Source organism: Sinocyclocheilus grahami, unplaced genomic scaffold (assembly GCF_001515645.1).
Source record: "Sinocyclocheilus grahami isolate Dianchi unplaced genomic scaffold, SAMN03320097.WGS_v1.1 scaffold1107.1, whole genome shotgun sequence".
Lineage (NCBI taxonomy): Eukaryota > Metazoa > Chordata > Actinopteri > Cypriniformes > Cyprinidae > Sinocyclocheilus > Sinocyclocheilus grahami.
Genome location: NW_015506286.1, coordinates 172,129 through 189,948, shown reverse-complemented (window position 1 = coordinate 189,948; position 17,820 = coordinate 172,129). Strand labels below are relative to the sequence as shown.

Below are 17,820 nucleotides of genomic sequence, written 5' to 3'. Positions count from 1 at the left end.
CTGGAGCGTACAGTACATGATTATGAAAAAACGTTTTGCAGAATTGCACTTGTTGTAAAGCATTGAACAAAAGTTTTTTTGTGTGTGTGTTACATGAAACAGCTTGACGATCGCAACACAGAGTTCTGAAAAGTAAATCATAAAGCCGATAACCAGTGACCTACCCATCTGTTGATTAATTGAACAGCTGCTAACTATTCTGTAAACACATTTGGAGATTTAAGTGCTTCATCTGATCAGTAGTACATGTTTGTTTTTCTTAAATGCTGCACAAATTCATAGCAAAACACTGAGCATCCAATCCGACCGAAGAGTAAGTTCACTGTTTATTCACTCAAGACTGAAACTATTCACAGCCATCTCATAAAGAGCACAACCCATAGTGCAAACAATAACACTGAGGGGTGAATTCACTAAACCACTTCTGCATCTGTATTTCAGCACAAAAACCTGTGTGTTATTTACTGACCAGCTCTAAACCAGACTAGTCTTAAAAGTTAGTCATCTATTTTTTTTCCTGCACAACTGCCCATAACTTTTTTTTAAGTCAGTTGCATAAAAAGATTTGAATTTGAAAAATTCAATACACATTCTTGACTTAAAGGGTTAGTTCACCCAAAAATGAAAATTAGCTTGTGTTTTACTTACCCTCGAAGCATCCTAGGTGTATATGGCTTTCTTGTTTCAGACGAATCCAGTCGGAGTTATATTAAAAATTGTCTTTGATCTTTCAAGCGGTTTAATGGCACTCAGCGGGTGTTGCAGTTGAACAGTCCACAAGTCGTCAAATAAAGCTCGCGCATTCATAATAAAACGTGCCGCAGACGGCTCTGGGGGATGAATAAAGGCCCCTTGTAGCGAATCCATGTGTTTTTGTAAGAAAAATATCCATATTTCAAACGTAATAAACACTTTTCTAAGACGTAAGACGCGCGGCGTTGTGTGATTATTGACAAACGCGGCGAGAGAACAAAACAACGGTCACTAATTAGAAGTACAAATCGAAGATTTGCAAAGAAAAATGTCGGAGGATTTCGATATAAACCAAGAGGAGACTGGTTTTCCTTTGCTAAAGTAAGGAAACTTTGCTTCATTTGCTCCTATTAAACAAACTCGCGAGACTAGCATATCTCAGAGGTGCGCGCGCTGCACTGCACATACGTCATACGCCTTCCGCCGGAACAGATCCGCGTATGATAGATAACGGAAGTGAGAGAAAAGTGTTTATTACATTTGATATTTTTCTTACAAAAACTCATGGATTTGCTACAGGGGGACTTTATTCATTCCCCAGAGCCGTCTGCGGCACGTTTTATTATGAATGCGCGAGCTTTATTTGACGACTTGTGGACTGTTCAACTGCAACACCCGCTGAGTGGCATTAAACAGCTTGAAAGATCAAAGACAATTTTTAATATAACTCCGACTGGATTCGTCTGAAAGAAGAAAGCCATATACACCTAGGATGCTTCGAGGGTAAGTAAAACACAAGCTAATTTTCATTTTTGGGTGAACTAATCCTTTAAGTTTATGCAACTGGCTGAAATAGTGTTTGCAGTGTTTTGCACAAATCAGGTGCTTATCAGTTCATTCTTAGTGAATCCCCCCCTGAGAATCTGACATAATTTGATCTATGATAAACACATAAAAATGCATAATGAATGAAAATAATCCATGCATAATGTAGAGTTCCTCATGATACTTTTGTCATTATAAAAAAAACAACAACATACGAAAATGTATCTTCCACGTATAATCAAATCTGGCCTCGGCAGAACCAGGATTGACAGTTTCTCTGTTTGATGAAATATTCTTCTCCCGGTTTCTTCTTCTTTCTGGTTGGTATCTGATTTTTTCTCACAGAAGTGTGCTAGCGATCTTCTGCTGGCGTTGAGAGGGAGAAGAAGGCCTGCTTGCTTTGTATTTCCATGCTGGGTACATACTGTATTGAGTGATAGTTTACTGTGCGATGAGTGGGGTGTCAAGTTTTGAGATTTACTGTTAGTTTTTGCGCAGTCCAGAGACACACCGAGAGAGAAACCTATTAGGAGAATCTACAACCATGCGTTGGAAAGGTTTTCCTCGTCAGATGTGTACATCCAGGGTGAACTTGTTCGTATTGTAGGTATTCATATAAATAAACATAGACATTTTTGTGAATTTGGATAGACACTGAAAAGTAAAAAATCAGCACATTGACAGCATCTGAAATGCTTTTACATATACAGTGGGTACGGAAAGTATTCAGACCCCCTTAAATTTTTCACTCTTTGTTATATTGCAGCCATTTGCTAAAATCATTTAAGTTAATTTTTTTTCCTCATTAATGTACACACAGCACCCCATATTGACAGAAAAACACAGAATTGTTGACATTTTTGCAGATTTATTAAAAAAGAAAAACTGAAATATCACATGGTCCTAAGTATTCAGACCCTTTGCTCAGTATTTAGTAGAAGCACCCTTTTGATCTAATACAGCCATGAGTCTTTTTGGGAAAGATGCAACAAGTTTTTCACACCTGGATTTGGGGATCCTCTGCCATTCCTCCTTGCAGATCCTCTCCAGTTCTGTCAGGTTGGATGGTAAACGTTGGTGGACAGCCATTTTTAGGTCTCTCCAGAGATGCTCAATTGGGTTTAAGTCAGGGCTCTGGCTGGGCCATTCAAGAACAGTCACAGAGTTGTTGTGAAGCCACTCCTTCGTTATTTTAGCTGTGTGCTTATGGTCATTGTCTTGTTGGAAGGTAAACCTTCGTCCCAGTCTGAGGTCCTGAGCACTCTGGAGGAGGTTTTCGTCCAGGATATCCCTGTGCTTGGCCGCATTCATCTTTCCCTCGATTGTAACCAGTCGTCCTGTCCCTGCAGCTGAAAAACACCCCCACAGCATGATGCTGCCACCACCATGCTTCACTGTTGGGACTGTATTGGACAGGTGATGAGCAGTGCCTGGTTTTCTCCACACATACCGCTTAGAATTAAGGCCAAAAAGTTCTATCTTGGCCTCATCCGACCAGATAATCTTATTTCTCACCATCTTGGAGTCCTTCAGGTGTTTTTTCATGTGTCTTGCACTAAGGAGAGGTTTCCGTCGGGCCACTCTGCCATAAAGCGCCGACTGGTGGAGGGCTGCAGTGATGGTTGACTTTCTACAACTTTCTTCCATCTCCTGACTGCATCTCTGGAGCTCAGCCACAGTGATCTTTGGGTTCTTCTTTACCTATAAGGCTCTTCTCCCCTGATAGCTCAGTTTGGCCGGACGGCCAGTTCTAGGAAGGGTTCTGGTCGTCCCAAATGTCTTCCATTTAAGGATTATGGAGGCCATTGTGCTCTTAGGAACCTTAAGTGCAGCATACATTTTTTTGTAACCTTGGCCAGATTTGTGCCTTGCCACAATTCTGTCTCTGAGCTCTTCAGGCAGTTCCTTTGACCTCATGATTCTCATTTGCTCTGACATGCACTGTGAGCTGTAAGGTCTTATATAGACAGGTGTGTGGCTTTCCTAATCAAGTCCAATCAGTATAATCAAACACAGCTGGACTCAAATGAAGGTGTAGAACCATCTCAAGGATGATCAGAAGAAATGGACAGCACCTGAGTTAAATATATGAGTGTCACAGCAAAGGGTCTGAATACTTAGGACCATGTGATATTTAAGTTTTTCTTTTTTAATAAATCTGCAAAAATGTCAACAATTCTGTGTTTTTCTGTCAATATGGGGTGCTGTGTGTACATTAATGAGGAAAAAAAATTAACTTAAATGATTTTAGCAAATGGCTGCAATATAACAAAGAGTGAAAAATTTAAGGGGGTCTGAATACTTTCCGTACCCACTGTATTAGCAATTTTCATTTTAGAAAATGTCCAACCGTTGATATCATTCATTTCAGTGTCTATCCAAACAAACAAATACATATATATGCTAGAACCTCTTTAAGTATGAATACCTATGAATAATATTAATGAACGGACAAAATATAAAAGTATTAAAAAAGCAGATGTTAATTTTGTTTTAAAAATCATATTTACCCTCAGTCTTTGAGTTATACATTTATTGTTCGTTTGTCGGTTTGAGGCTCGTGCGACTGGCTGAATTGTCGTCGAGATGTTTTTGTTCCTGATTGGTCTATTCTTCATCATGTGACTGCATGAAACCACTCTGTTCAATCAGCTGCACTGCTCACACTGGCAGAATATGAAGTCTGAGTCCATGGGCGTGCCGCCTGATTTGGTTTCTGTGGTAACTAGTGGCGGTCATAGGCAGTGGCGGAGCCTCGGGATGCACTATAATAATAGGGGGAACCTGAAAGTTAATAAGAAAGGAATGTACCATTTCAATACACCACGACAATGACTGCATATTAATATATTAAATGCATATTTGTTTTAAGCATCATATAGTATTGATTTCATGTATGGCCAGGATTTTGCTATCAAAATAATTAATGCAAATTCCATCAACTTCAGCCAAGATCCAGGAATTACAAACCAATAAAATTGAAATAATTATGTAAACGACTGGAAAAAATATTTTTAACACATATAATCGCTCTATGAACACACAATGCTATTTTTATTTAATTTACCATGTTGTTTACAGAATACCCAAATATATATATATTTCATGTCATTTCAGCTAATATTCAGATGCTTACGGCATATTTAGCTTGTGCACTAAAACATTCACAGCTAATTGTTATTGCATAATGATTATTGGTAAAGATTCACCACATAATACTACAAAAAGTCATAAATGCAAAAACTGTTGCAGAGTCAAGCGTTTTAGACAGCAAAAAAACCAAAAAAAAAACAATAAGATCTGTTAATCTTAAAGGACTGTTAATTAATTTCTAGCAAACATATAACTCTCAACATACAGTTAATCAGTTAAAGTGACTACAATTTATTTGGGATGTCCTTTCAACTGTTTAGTAAGCTTTCTAAAACTATTTATTTATTTAATAATTATATTTGATTACTTTTTTTGCATTCAGTACTTTTTAAATGTAATACATTTTTTTCTATAATTTTTTTTTATTATATTATTTTTAAATATATATTTATGTAATTTCAAAAGTTGATTGATTGATTGATCGATCGATTGAGGACAGTGGTGTCTAATACAAAGCATCAGTTTTATTGTAGTAACAAATACTTTACCTATGATACTTTGGCAGAAACTGTGTTTTTGTAAGGAGACACTCACTCAGTATTGCTGGGTTGCTAAATCTCCAGGCTTCATTATAGGTTGTGTACTGTGGATGGCTGTAGGGATTCCCTGAAAATTCGCTCCCTGAAATGGGACACAGACATGCACGTTAAAATAATGCACCATCAATTTTACATCACAGTTGCTGAAATGTTGATACAAAAACCATACTTGTTTATACAATGTCAATATATAGATTTTTCTTGCTCACTTCGTAATGTCTCATTTCTAAAACCCATTGTGTCCAAAGTTTGTCTCTTGTTGTGTAATTTGATTGTGCAGGAAGAAAGTCAGAGCGTCGTGCTGAACAATGTTGGTCCAATGCTGTTTCTCTTTTATGGGATAATAAAGAGGTGTTTTTATATGCGCCGGCCGCGTTGAGGGCTGTCAGTAAATCTCTCTGTGAAGTAGCACGTCCGCAGAGAGTCTGCTTCTGCTGCTCTTATTACCTGGAGCGGCTAAAAATAATGCAAGATCGAACCACATTTTATGAATTAGTTTGAGCTCAGTGATCACAAAATGCCTTTCGTCTGGAAATCTCTTGGACCAGTTAATTCTTTAGTCAATTGAGGTTTGATGATCTATAGTTAAAGGCTTCCTGAATTCACACACACCAGTGAGATGCTGCTTCTATGAATGTCTGCAGGCTGCTGTAAACACTACAGGACTTCTTTTATTGAGTCAGATTGGTATCAGTGTCTGGTCAGTTCATAAATGCAAGCCAATCTAATATTTTATTATTTAAGATTTCATCGATGTAGAAAGGTTAAAGGGATAGATCACCCAAAAATGAAATATGTCATCATTTACTCACTCTCAAGTTGTTCCAGACTTGTATGAATTCCTTTCAGCTGTTGAACACAAAGGAAGATATTTGAAATAATGTTGGTAACCAAACAGTTGACGGTAGCCTTTGACTTCCATAATATGAAAAAATAAAAATAAATACTGTGGAAGTCAATTGCTACCTTCAACTGTTTGATTCTTCAAAATATCTTTCTTTGTGATCAGTACAAAATTAAGAAATAATTTATATTTTTGGGTGGGTGAAATGTGTCATTTTTTAATGTTAAAATACTTTATTGTACTCCAGTTTAATGTGCTTAGACAACTACACTATAGTTCAGAAGTTTGGTGTTTGTAAGATTTTCAAATATTTTTGAAAGAAGTCTCTTCTGCTCACCAAGGCTGCATTAATTTGAACAAAAAATTAAAAAATAGTAATATTGTGAAATATTATTACAATTTAAAATAAGTGTTTTTTATGTGAAAATATTGTAAAATGTAATTTATTTCTGTGATCAAAGCTGAATTTCCAGCATCGTTCCTCCAGTCTTCAGAGTCACATGATCCTTCAGAAATCATTCTAAGATGCTGATTTACTGCTCAAGAAACATTCTTCATATTTTTGTGGAAACTGTGATACATTTTTCTTTGATGAATAGAAAGTTCTAAATAACAGCATTTATTTAAATTAGAAATCTTTTGTAACATTATAAATGTCTTTTACTGTCACTTTTGATCAGTTTAATGTGTCCTTGCTGAATAAATAAAGTATTTATTCAGCATTCAGTGACTATCTTTTTGTTATATACTGTAAATGGCAGATATAAATGGCAGATAGGAAAGTGTTTGGGAAAATTACTGGTGCAGGAATGTACTATTTTTAGGTATTTAGCAAAATAAAAACTTTATCATAACAATTAAACTTCCCTGTTTTTTATGTATTTGAAGATAAATATAAACACCAGTGCATTGTTTTCATACTGTGCCTTTAAAATAATTTAATTTTTTTATTATTTTGGTGGAGTAGTTGTACAGTAGTCCATTAAACAACTGTCATTTTAAATTTAATTTAAATTGCAAACACCTTTATCTGTCTCGAAATACTCACCAGGAACCATTCCAGCCAGTGTGGACGTTGGGTAGCTGCCCTGTCCGGTGGGAGGGACGTGAGGTGGATATCCGGGTAAGGTTGTGTTGGTCATATCCCGACCTGCACACATAAATCACACCAACACTCATTTTCTGTTCCATCCATAAACTATAAACCATTCAGCTGATTCTCAATAGATTGCAAATTCATTTTGAACTTCACTCTTACAGATAAAGACTCTTTTTTTTGGCATCTATGATGCACGAAGAACATCCATGGAACCGTTCCATTGGACAAAAGGTTCTTATTAAAATGTAAGAACACATTGATTTTTAAGAAATGTTCACTGAATGGGGAACCCGAAATGGTTCTTTTGTGGCAACATTGCAAAAAACTCCTTTTGGAATCTTTATTTTAAAGAGTGTTGTTGTTGAAATAATTAATCATTTATTACTTTATTGTTTATTTTTTATTTAAATGGCACAGAATCTGTATTTGGTCTGTGCCAGAAATGCAGCAGCTACGTTTGCAGAAACACTGTGTATCAAAGGATTTATTCTTGTCATTTTGGGGTCAGAACGGAGAACAGATGTAAGCAGGGTCATACCGACCGGCCCATACCGGCCTCGGCTAAACAGTCAATGTCTCTTCTTAGCACTAAGAAGCTCCACATTCAGAGCAGTAATTGGGGCTGACGCTTGGCTGTCCTACCCAACGACGTGAAGCCTCGACCCAGCCGAGCGCTGAAGCCTGACACTCCTCACAGACTAATGTTTTTGTTCAGGAAAGGGGGGCTGGGGGAGATGTGGAGGGTTTACTGGGGACGCTGGGGGAAACTTGGCCACCGGTTCAATTCTAATGAGTAGGACAGTGTCCATCAAAGCTCAGTGAGCGTAATTCTGTGTGGACCAGGATGGTTTGCCAATGAGCAGAAAAAACATGCAGCACACAGCTAAGAATGCACTTAAACAAGACAATATTTTAGTTTTTATGTAAACAAAATGGATATTGTTACTCTAAAATCGAAAATTCAAGCCACTTAAGTTAAAACAATTTAAGGAATAATTGACCAAAATATGAAAATTAGCTGAAAATGTGTTCACCCTCAGGACATCCAAGATGTAGATGAGTTTGTTTCTTCATCAGATTTGGAGAAATGTAGCATTACATTATTGTCTCACCAGTGGATCCTCTGCAGTGAATGGGTGCCGTCAGAATGAGAGTCCAAACAGCTGATAAAAACATCACAGTAATCCACACCACTCCAGTCCATCATGACTTGTGAAGCAAAAAGTTGCAGGTTTATAAGAAACAAATCTATCAATAAGATGTTTTTTTTTAACTCTTCTCTTCTTTTAACCATCTATTCTGGCCAAAATACAAGTCCATAATCCATAATAATACTTATTTCAGTGAAAAAGTCCATCTCTTGTTGTCCTCACATCAAAATCCATCCACATATTTGTTTAGAGCTTTTTCTTGTAAACGGTGCTTGATCAGTGCAGATTTCTTTTCTGATTCAGATGAGATTTTTCTCTGGAGAAAGCAATATTATGGATTATAGACTCATATGTTAGTCGGAAGCAACGGTGTTAAGTTAAAACATGTTAATGATGGATTTGTTTCAGCTTTTAGCTTCTCCAGATGTTAACTGATGGACTGGAGTGGTGAGGATTATTGTGATGTTTTTATCAGCTGTTTGGACTCTCATTCTGACGGCACCCATTCACTGCAGAGGATCCATTGGTGAGCAAGTGATGAAATGTTAAATTTCTCCAAATCTGTTCTGATGAAAAACAAATTTTCAGCTCAATTTCAGCAAATTGTTATTTTTGGATTAACTCTTCCTTTTCCTTTTTTAAAACAATGTAAAGAACCTGTAGTTAGGCTAATGAACTATGATGGGTGGATGATTATTTCTTGATTGTCAGTGTTGATTTTTTTTTCTTTTCTTTTTCCAGTTCCAGGGATAGAGGACAGCTTATTAGAATCAGTTTATAATGCAACGTACTGTAAGCATGCATTACATTCTTAAAATTGCCACAAGGCAACCATTAGTATAAAATATCTTCTACAGTCCATTTTCTCATTCAAGTATGCTTGTTTGAATACTTGAGTATGTTTCTGACTTAAGAAATTGCGCAACTAGACTAGCCGTTGCATCAATAATCTGTCAACATGCAAGAAACACACATCGCCTATTGCATTTTCTAAACCTCTATGGTGAAAATCAGGGTGACCTTAGTATTATCTGAAAAAGTCGAAAGGGTTGAGTGCAAACACTTGCTTCATCGGTGCTGTATTAAATTTGCCACGACAGGGACATCTTAATGTTCCAACAAGGAGGCTACGGGAAACGTTTGACCTCTATTTTCTACATTCAGAATGCAGCAATTTATCACCAGCCAAAAAACACGGCACCCTAATTAATTACAACTAAGCAAAGGATGTTTGGAGAGCCAAATTGCCCCAGTTCCCTGGATGCACGGTGAAAGTCGTTTGTTATCAAATGTGTGCTCAAAGGTTAGTTTGCTTTTTGTGAAGATGGAATAAGCATTAATTTGTGTGACTAGGAGCGTGGTGCCCTCCGGTGCGGACACGGATAGCCAGTTTGTCAGGAGAGAGAGAGAGAGAAAGAGAGAGAAACTACTACTTCTTTTAAGGTGACAAATTCATTGCATTTCCCAGCAGCATTTTCCATATAACTGGACAAAGTTCAGCAGAAGCAGTAAACCAGATCTAGTGTTAAAGCTGTTTAAGTGGACAATATTTATTTATTTTACTAAATATTTTACTACATTTTACAATATATTACTATAATATATAATATAAATTTAATAATCACAAATCCTATAAATATGTACTTATTTTTTTATATATTATTTTAGAATTTATGTACATTTTATTGCAGGCAGTAAGGATTTTACATAAAGATTTATATAAAGATATAAAATTATATTTTATATCAAAAAAAGATTTTTCAGCAAATTCATATTTTATTTTATTGAATTTATTGTATTTATTTAGTTAGTTAGTTAGTTATTTGGTTAATTCGTTAGTTAGTAAGGATTTTTAATAGGACAAGCCGAGAACATAAAAGATGTGTATCTGTGAGGTGTTCACAGTTCACCAAGAACCCTCATCTCCTCTGGCACCAGCTGCTTCATGAATCATTCATTTCTAATAGATTATGCAAATTCCCTTGCATAAAATCAACAAGATCAATAACTGTGGGCATTTTAATTGGGGTTGGAAAACATTTTAAGGATGAGTGTAATCTGTGTTTGTTTTCCGTTAAGGAAACTATTCATCTGAACACTGGATCTCAGCCTAACCAATGGAAATCATTTAAATATTTTTGTTTCGCTTCAGAATTTCTATTTGGTAAGTTGATCATGCATGTTTAAACTGGAATACATTCACATTTAGTACTAGTGCAACCCAAAAAAATGCAGGTGCCTCGGGTTGTTCCAAACCCAAATGCAAAACTGGTGCATTATATGTCATATGGACTATTTTTAAGACAGCATTCATCCCCATTCACTTTCATGTATATTCTCCCTAACATCTCCTTTTGTGCTCCACAGAAGAAAGTAAGTCATTTGGATTGAATGTGAGGCTCATGAAGGTGAGTAAATGATGACAGATTAACCTGGTTGTTATATTCATACCTGATTAACATAAACAACACACAAATCTGTTGTGACGTGAAACTGCCATGAAACAGATAATCAGTTTGTCAACTACAAACCCACATTCTCTCTCTCTCTCTCTCTCTCTCTTGCTTTCTGTCACCAGCCAAACACACACACACACACGCACACACACACGCGCGCGCGCGCGCACGCACGCACACACACACACACACGCACACAGTAATGGCTTTCACATAATTATGTGAATTTTAATAAAAGCGGTGTATATTTATCTTTGACCTGAAGATGATCGTAAAACTGTCAGTAAACTTCACACATTTCACATTAATAACTGGCACAACAAGCCCACTACGTTTTAATTAACGGTCCCATCATTTATTATTAACAAGTGCGAGCGAGAGAGAGAGAAAGACAGAGAAACAAATACCCCATGTTCCCTGTCTGCCATGAGCAAATGATGAATATGTTTATGTAAGTGTTAATATTTGATATCATTTTGAAGCTCAGCGCTGTGATAGAGCAGTAAAGGAACAAATATCTTCTGTGCAACAACTCATTAGTCTGAAGCTGGTTTCATTACATTTGTTATAAGACCAATATCACTATACATGAGAGTTTTAAAACTGCAGATCTAATTCATGCATGTAGATAAAACATGACTGACTTTGCGTCCAATTTTACTTCCAAGAGTTAGAAAGCATATTCAGTGCATCATTTTAAAATTGCACAAGGCCACAGTGTGAGAATTTGTATTCTTCATAACTAATTAGCCATTTGAGCTGAATGTGAGGGGCTAAATGATCATGAATGGGACAGATCATGTGATCTTACCTACAGGGTAGCTCTGTGACACGCTGGCACCCAGGTCAGAGGTCGTGCCGGAGGATAAACTGGATTTGGCTTCATCCAAGCCTGCGTTTAATGCAGGGAGGCTGTATTCACTCGCCTGCAGATCAGAGCAACATCAAAATCATGTCAACATGGCTTAATACTGTATATACCAGCCTTCATTATGTTACTGACACAATCCCACAGATTTGCATTGAGACAGAGAGACACTCGGACTTATTGTTGGTCTCTTTTTACTCGGGTTAGTAATTAACAACCTTGAAACTACCAGAACACCATATAGCAACCATATAATAATAATAATAGTAAAAAATGTTACCACATAATAATAACCCTTGTTATTTTGTATTATTTATATACTAAAATATATTCTGAATTAGCTTTTACTTTTATATTTTCAGTTTTCATTTAAATGTATTTATATATGTTCAGTTTTCGTTTAAGTTTTAGTTGAATTTTTAGTAATTTTGATATGCTTTTATCATTTTTACATTACTATTTCGTTTTTTTATTTCGGCATTAGTTTTAATTAAGTTTTAGCTTTTATTTATTTCCAGCTAGTTATTTTAGTACTCCAACCAGTCATTTCGGTTATTTTTTTCAAGGCAACATTTCACATTTTTATTTTCATTGTACTTTTATAATTTGTATTCGGTTTTTTATATTACTATTTATTTATGTTTTACTTCCGTTTTAGTTTTTATTTATTTCCAGTTAGTAATTTAGTGCTCAAACTTCAAACTTATAATTTGCCAAGGCAACATTACTCATTTTTATTTAGTTAAATTTTTTTATCTAATATTTATGTTTTCATTTATTTCAGCTTAAATTGAGTTTTTAGTAGTTTTAGTTAATGATAATAACCTGGCAACCCCTCACAACACCCTCACAGCATCCTCTTCATCTTATAAAACACATTTATTTTGCTACAACAAGCCATCTTTTGAGGCGGTTGTATCTCTCATGGGCAAAACCCCTCTAACTTACCCTAGAAACTAAAAATGTCATGTTATGAATTTAAATTGAGGCCTTGATTATTTCACCTCATTCTATAAATAAGATCATTTCTGAAGTGTTGTTTTAGCCTTTGCTGAATCACTTATAGTTGCAAGGCCCCGCTTCGGAAATGACATTGATAAGATTTATGATTTTCACAACCCCCTTCCATTACAGACATGTTCCTCAGACCGTGTCAGCAGATGGGGGGATTTTTTTTCTTTTTTTTTAACTCTTTTGTTATTTAATGAGATGAGACTTCCGGCGTCTGCATGTTGAGAATGTCTGTCCAAAGTAAATGTGTGTGAGTGTGTGTGTGTCACGGGGAGGCCCCTGACCCCAGCCATGTCTGTCTCTATCACAGATAAACTCTAATTGTGGGCTACAACTGTTTGCGGCAGCCCTGCCTAATGTTCCGCTCTTTTCGGTGGAGGCCATGGAGCAGAACAGGGCTTTTCTCATGCAGATGGAGGGGAGAGTGAAAAGGATGAGCACATGGCTGGCAGAAGTGTGGGAGGAGAGCCTATCTCATTCAGCATCTCCAGAACGGCTTTTTAATGCCTCTAAACACAACCAAACCACTGGCTCTGCTCCAAAACCTAGTCAGCTGCCTATGTAGGAAGTGTTTTAGGAATCATAGGCACGCTCTGGAAATCAAAAGCTGCTCCAAAAGCTAAGATGTATTCTTTTGGCTAAAAGTGAAGGCAATACCAAGGCAATGCACTGCGAAAAGCTCAGTGAAAATCTATAAATCTAAAAATAAATAAATAATGATGTGCTCATATATGAAAAAAAAAGAATAAAAATAATATTATCTCAATGATACTAAAATAAAAACATGCATTGTGCTATTTCTTTATTAGTTGCAGACATGTAGAGCATTCCAGATTGGTCACTTATGGGATTCCATTGCTTCAATCAAGCATCCTTAGAAGGCAGCTACCTAAGTAGGCAGTAGACAGCAAGGCAGCTCACTAGGTTTGGAACAGAGCCACTAACTAATAGCCCGACATAGAGAGAGAGCGAGAGCGAGAGAGACAAAAATAGAACGGTGGTCTGGTTTAGGGATAACGAAGGAGAAAAAAAAAAGAATGAAGGTCTATGAAGGGAGAAAATAGTCTGATTAATATTGCCTTAAATTAAAACTGATTTTTCTAGAGCGTTCTGTTCGCCCATTTTTTCCTTCAAAGGCTTTCCGTGTTTCCTTCGTCTTTTTTCCATCCTTTTTAATACCCTCTTTGACGGCCTTTGTGATTGCGAGTCATTTCCAATTCATTTCGGTATTGATCTTGCAGTGAAAATCAGTTTTGTAATTAGCTGCAAATTAGGCCTTCTTCTGGAGGTGAGTGCTGTCGGCCTGATTAATCGCTGGAGTAATGTCTCCCGATCGCACCCAAATGAAAATGAACTCAATTAGGCCGTTCCCTTTGCTTTATGGCTCCGACTCGCTCTTTCGGGGAGAGAAATTAATCGTCACTTGTTGTTTAGTAGTCTAATGAAAGTAAATAAAGGTTATCCATTATAATAAATCCTACACTTTTCATACACAATTGTACATAAAGTGTTTCATATGCTACTGTTTGTGTGTGCATGTGTTATTAATTGCTAACATTGTTCATTTGTGAGTGTTTGTCCATATTTAGATTTTGTAAACAGCTATGAAGGAGCCGTACAGGAAATGACATCATTTCTCATGTGCAGCTGAGTGGGTGGGAGCTCATCTCGTGTTGTTTTTCCTGAGAATGTATTTTTATTTCCATCAGAAAATCAATAAACGGTTGGAGGGAGTTCTGCTCTTTGATCCTCAATGCATCACTAGCACTTACTGATAAACAATATATTTATACACACAGAGACATAAAAAAATGGAAATATCATTGGAAGCACCCCTTAAATACTGTAGTTTGCATAGACAAAGAAATGCCATGGTATTTTTCGGTTTATTTTTACATTTACCATGTTTTACCATGTTTAATTATTATTATTATTATTATTATTATATTTTTGTGGAAACTGTGATACACTACCATTAAACAATTTGGGGTGCATAATGTTTTGTTTTTTAAACAAAGAGAGAGAAATTAATATTTTATTAAGAAAGCATGCATTAAATTAATCAAAAGTGCCAGTAAAGACATTTATAATGTTACAAAAGGTTAATATTTTAAATAAATGCTATTCTTTTGAACTTTCTATTCATCCAAGAATCCTAAATGATTTTTCCATGATTTCCACAACAATATAAAGCATTGATAATAATAGGAATCATTATTAGAGCACCATAATATCAACATATTAGAATGATTTCTGAAGGATCATGTGACACTGAAGACTGGAGTAATGATGCTGAAAATGCAGCTTTGATCACAGAAATAAATTACATTTTAAAATATATTCAAATAGAAAACAGTTATTTTAAATTGTAATAATATTTTACAATATTACTGTTATTACTGTATTTTTGATCAAATAAATGTCGCCTTGGTGAGCAGAAGATACGCATTAAAAATAAATACAAAAAAGTATTCCAAACTTTTCACCTGTAGTGTATACCATGGTATTAGTATCTGATACAATCTTTGTACCGTAGTACATTGCTATATTTTTGTTTCTAAATATCCCAGTTGCAGCCTCACACATACAGGACAGAAGGTAACATCCACCGACCTGCTCTGGTTTGATGTGTTCAGAAGTGGGAAAGACGTCTGGGAATGCCGGCCTCTCGAACACCCGGTCCAGGGCCTCTAACTGCTGCTGCGTGAAGGCATCGGCTCGCAGATGTTTCCTCAGGCTCTCCACGCTGCCCTGAGAATCACTGCTCTGCGCTGAACCCTCAGATCCATCTGCAGACACAGAAAACAGCGTTCTGGATTCAACAACAGCTACTTGCTGTAAAATATTCTAGAACCTGACTGAGAACCTTCAGAGCCAAAAGAGCGAAGGTCACATTTCAGATTGAGTTTTCCTCATACGGAGAGCAGGAGGCCTCCATCGTCCCTCAACTGCTAAAACCAAAGAAATATCACGCTTATAGTAATGCACTTACATTGAATGCCAATGGGGCCTTCTGGATGGTTTAAAATCAGAAATGTGCAACTTATATATCAGAAAGTTAGTAAGGACATCGTTAAAATAGTCCATGTGACATCAGCATGCATCGTGGTACTCTTGTGAATGCATGACTTACACGGAAGAGAAGAAATTGTTGAATGGAGTCGTTATTTTTGTTTTCTTTGCGCACAAAAGTATTCTCGTAGCTTCATAACATTATGTCTGAACCACTGATGTCACTGATTCCGAAGATGAACGAATTTTTTATTCGTTTGGATCGACATGAGGGTGAGTAATAAAATTCTTTAAATTTTTGGGTGAACTATCCCTTTAAAACGCTTTCTTTGCTTCAGTGCAAACATGTATGTTATTTAACCTGTAAAGTCGATTAAATGGTCTTCATTTCTAGGAGATGAACAATCTCGATAGCAGTTATCATCTTTGCTCATGGGTGTTTCATGAAAACAACATTGCCTTGCATGTATCATTGCAAAAGTTACAAGGTTTTTTCGGGATGTAACAGGAGTTGGGATTTTAAGTCTGTATGTGAACTTTACACAGACAAGGTTAGTAAGTGATTTTATCACAGTAGTCTAACAATGAGGCTATGCTTTCAAAATTGGCTACTAAATGCAATTTTACTTATTTTTATAGACTGAAGGTCAAATTTATTTGATATGGTATTGTCGTATGTCTTATTTAAATAAATTTAAAGCTGCATTTAACCAGGAATATTCCTGTAATGCACATTAAAAAAACATGTTTTTCTAGATTATTGATATCTAGACAGTATTTCTAGATCATCAATCTCTTCAGAGGGAAATGGATCAATGTTAAAACTCATGCATCACTTATTATAAAAGCTGTTTGTGCAGTGATACCAGACTTAGCCTATTAATTTGTTATGAATAATCTGATTTTATGGTTTGTGTCCAGTAAGTAAATCAAATGGGATTAATTAACTTTCATTTATGAAATATTTAATTTAATGGATTATCCAATAATAGGCATTTACACATGCTATTTAGATTATATACCATTGTATTTGAATTACCAGCAAAACATAAAAAAACAACAACACTGTATCAGGACCCTTTCCATGACAGAATCTTATAAAATAATAAATGTAATACTTATTGTTAGTGTTATGCATTTGTTAATGCTATCTAAACTCTTTAGTCATGTCACATATCCTGCTTGTAGGCCTATATTAGCTGTATGTGTGTATGTGTTTACATGTACACATAGCATTGCATGCTCATCTCTCTTGTTCTCTCCAGGCGTGTGCAACACTGATTTGATTCTCCAAAACCTCTTTACTCTGAAGCTGACAAACACACAGCTGAAGAAAACCTCTGCTGTTATTGTTCAATCCTTTTACCAGTTAAACAGTGCTCCACAAGCAGCACTTTCTTCCTCTGACCTGATTACCCTTGTGCTGAGTAAAAGACTCCCACAAACTCTCTTCTCCTTTTCACCCTGCCAAAACACTTTAGAGCTCCTTTAAATATCTTCACATCCCGCCTTCTCGTCTCCCTTACAAATCTGTCACTCTACATTCGCAGCATATTATGTTCTCTGTGCGGCCCACAGGTGCTGTGATGTGTGACATGCTCTGCCTCTATTGAATGACCCAAGAAAGAGATGACCTGAGAAAAAGATAAACTCATATTCTTCAGAATCATTAAGCAAAATGATGTTATATATGTGATCCTGGTCCACAAAAGCTGTCTTAAGTCGCTGGGGTGTATTTGTAGCAATAGCCAAAAATACATTGTATAGGTCAAAATTATAGATTTTTCTTTTATGCCAAAAATCATTATGATATTATGTAAAAATCATGCTCCATGAAGATATTTTGTAAATTCCCTACCATACATATATCAAAACTTCATTTTTGATTAGTAATATGCATTGCTAAGAACTTCATTTGGACAACTTTAAAGATGATTTTCTCAATATTTAGATTTTTTTGCACCCTCAGATTCCAGATTTTCAAATAGTTGTATCTCGGACAAATATTGTCCTATCATAACAAACCACACATCAAAGATGATGTATAAATCTCAGTTTCAACTTTTATTTTCTTTTCTAAAATCATTCTCTACTTTTCCTTCTTTTCTTCATAAAGACAAATTATAAAGAATTTGCTTGGTATTTTACATTTTTTCCCTCTCATTTCAA

The 17,820-nt window shown here is 36.0% G+C and overlaps 1 protein-coding gene across 3 annotated transcripts in view; it reads right to left on the bottom strand.

Annotated features, from left to right (window-relative positions):
- Positions 1–3,810: 3,810 nt before the first annotated feature.
- Positions 3,811–17,820, bottom strand: part of LOC107566871 (paired box protein Pax-2a-like) — a 34,013-nt gene continuing 20,003 nt past the window's right edge. The window contains exons 6-10 of one of the 3 annotated variants that reach the window (XM_016252430.1): positions 15,253–15,428; positions 11,572–11,686; positions 7,103–7,204; positions 5,206–5,292; positions 3,811–4,302 (exon numbers count right to left, since the gene is read on the bottom strand). In XM_016252430.1, coding sequence (XP_016107916.1) covers positions 4,244–4,302; positions 5,206–5,292; positions 7,103–7,204; positions 11,572–11,686; positions 15,253–15,428 — 539 coding nt within the window. In that variant the 3' untranslated portion in view covers positions 3,811–4,243. Of the gene's footprint in view, positions 4,303–5,205; positions 5,293–7,102; positions 7,205–11,571; positions 11,687–15,252; positions 15,429–17,820 lie in introns of those variants that run through there. The other 2 variants (XM_016252429.1, XM_016252431.1) reach the window with 2 other exon arrangements.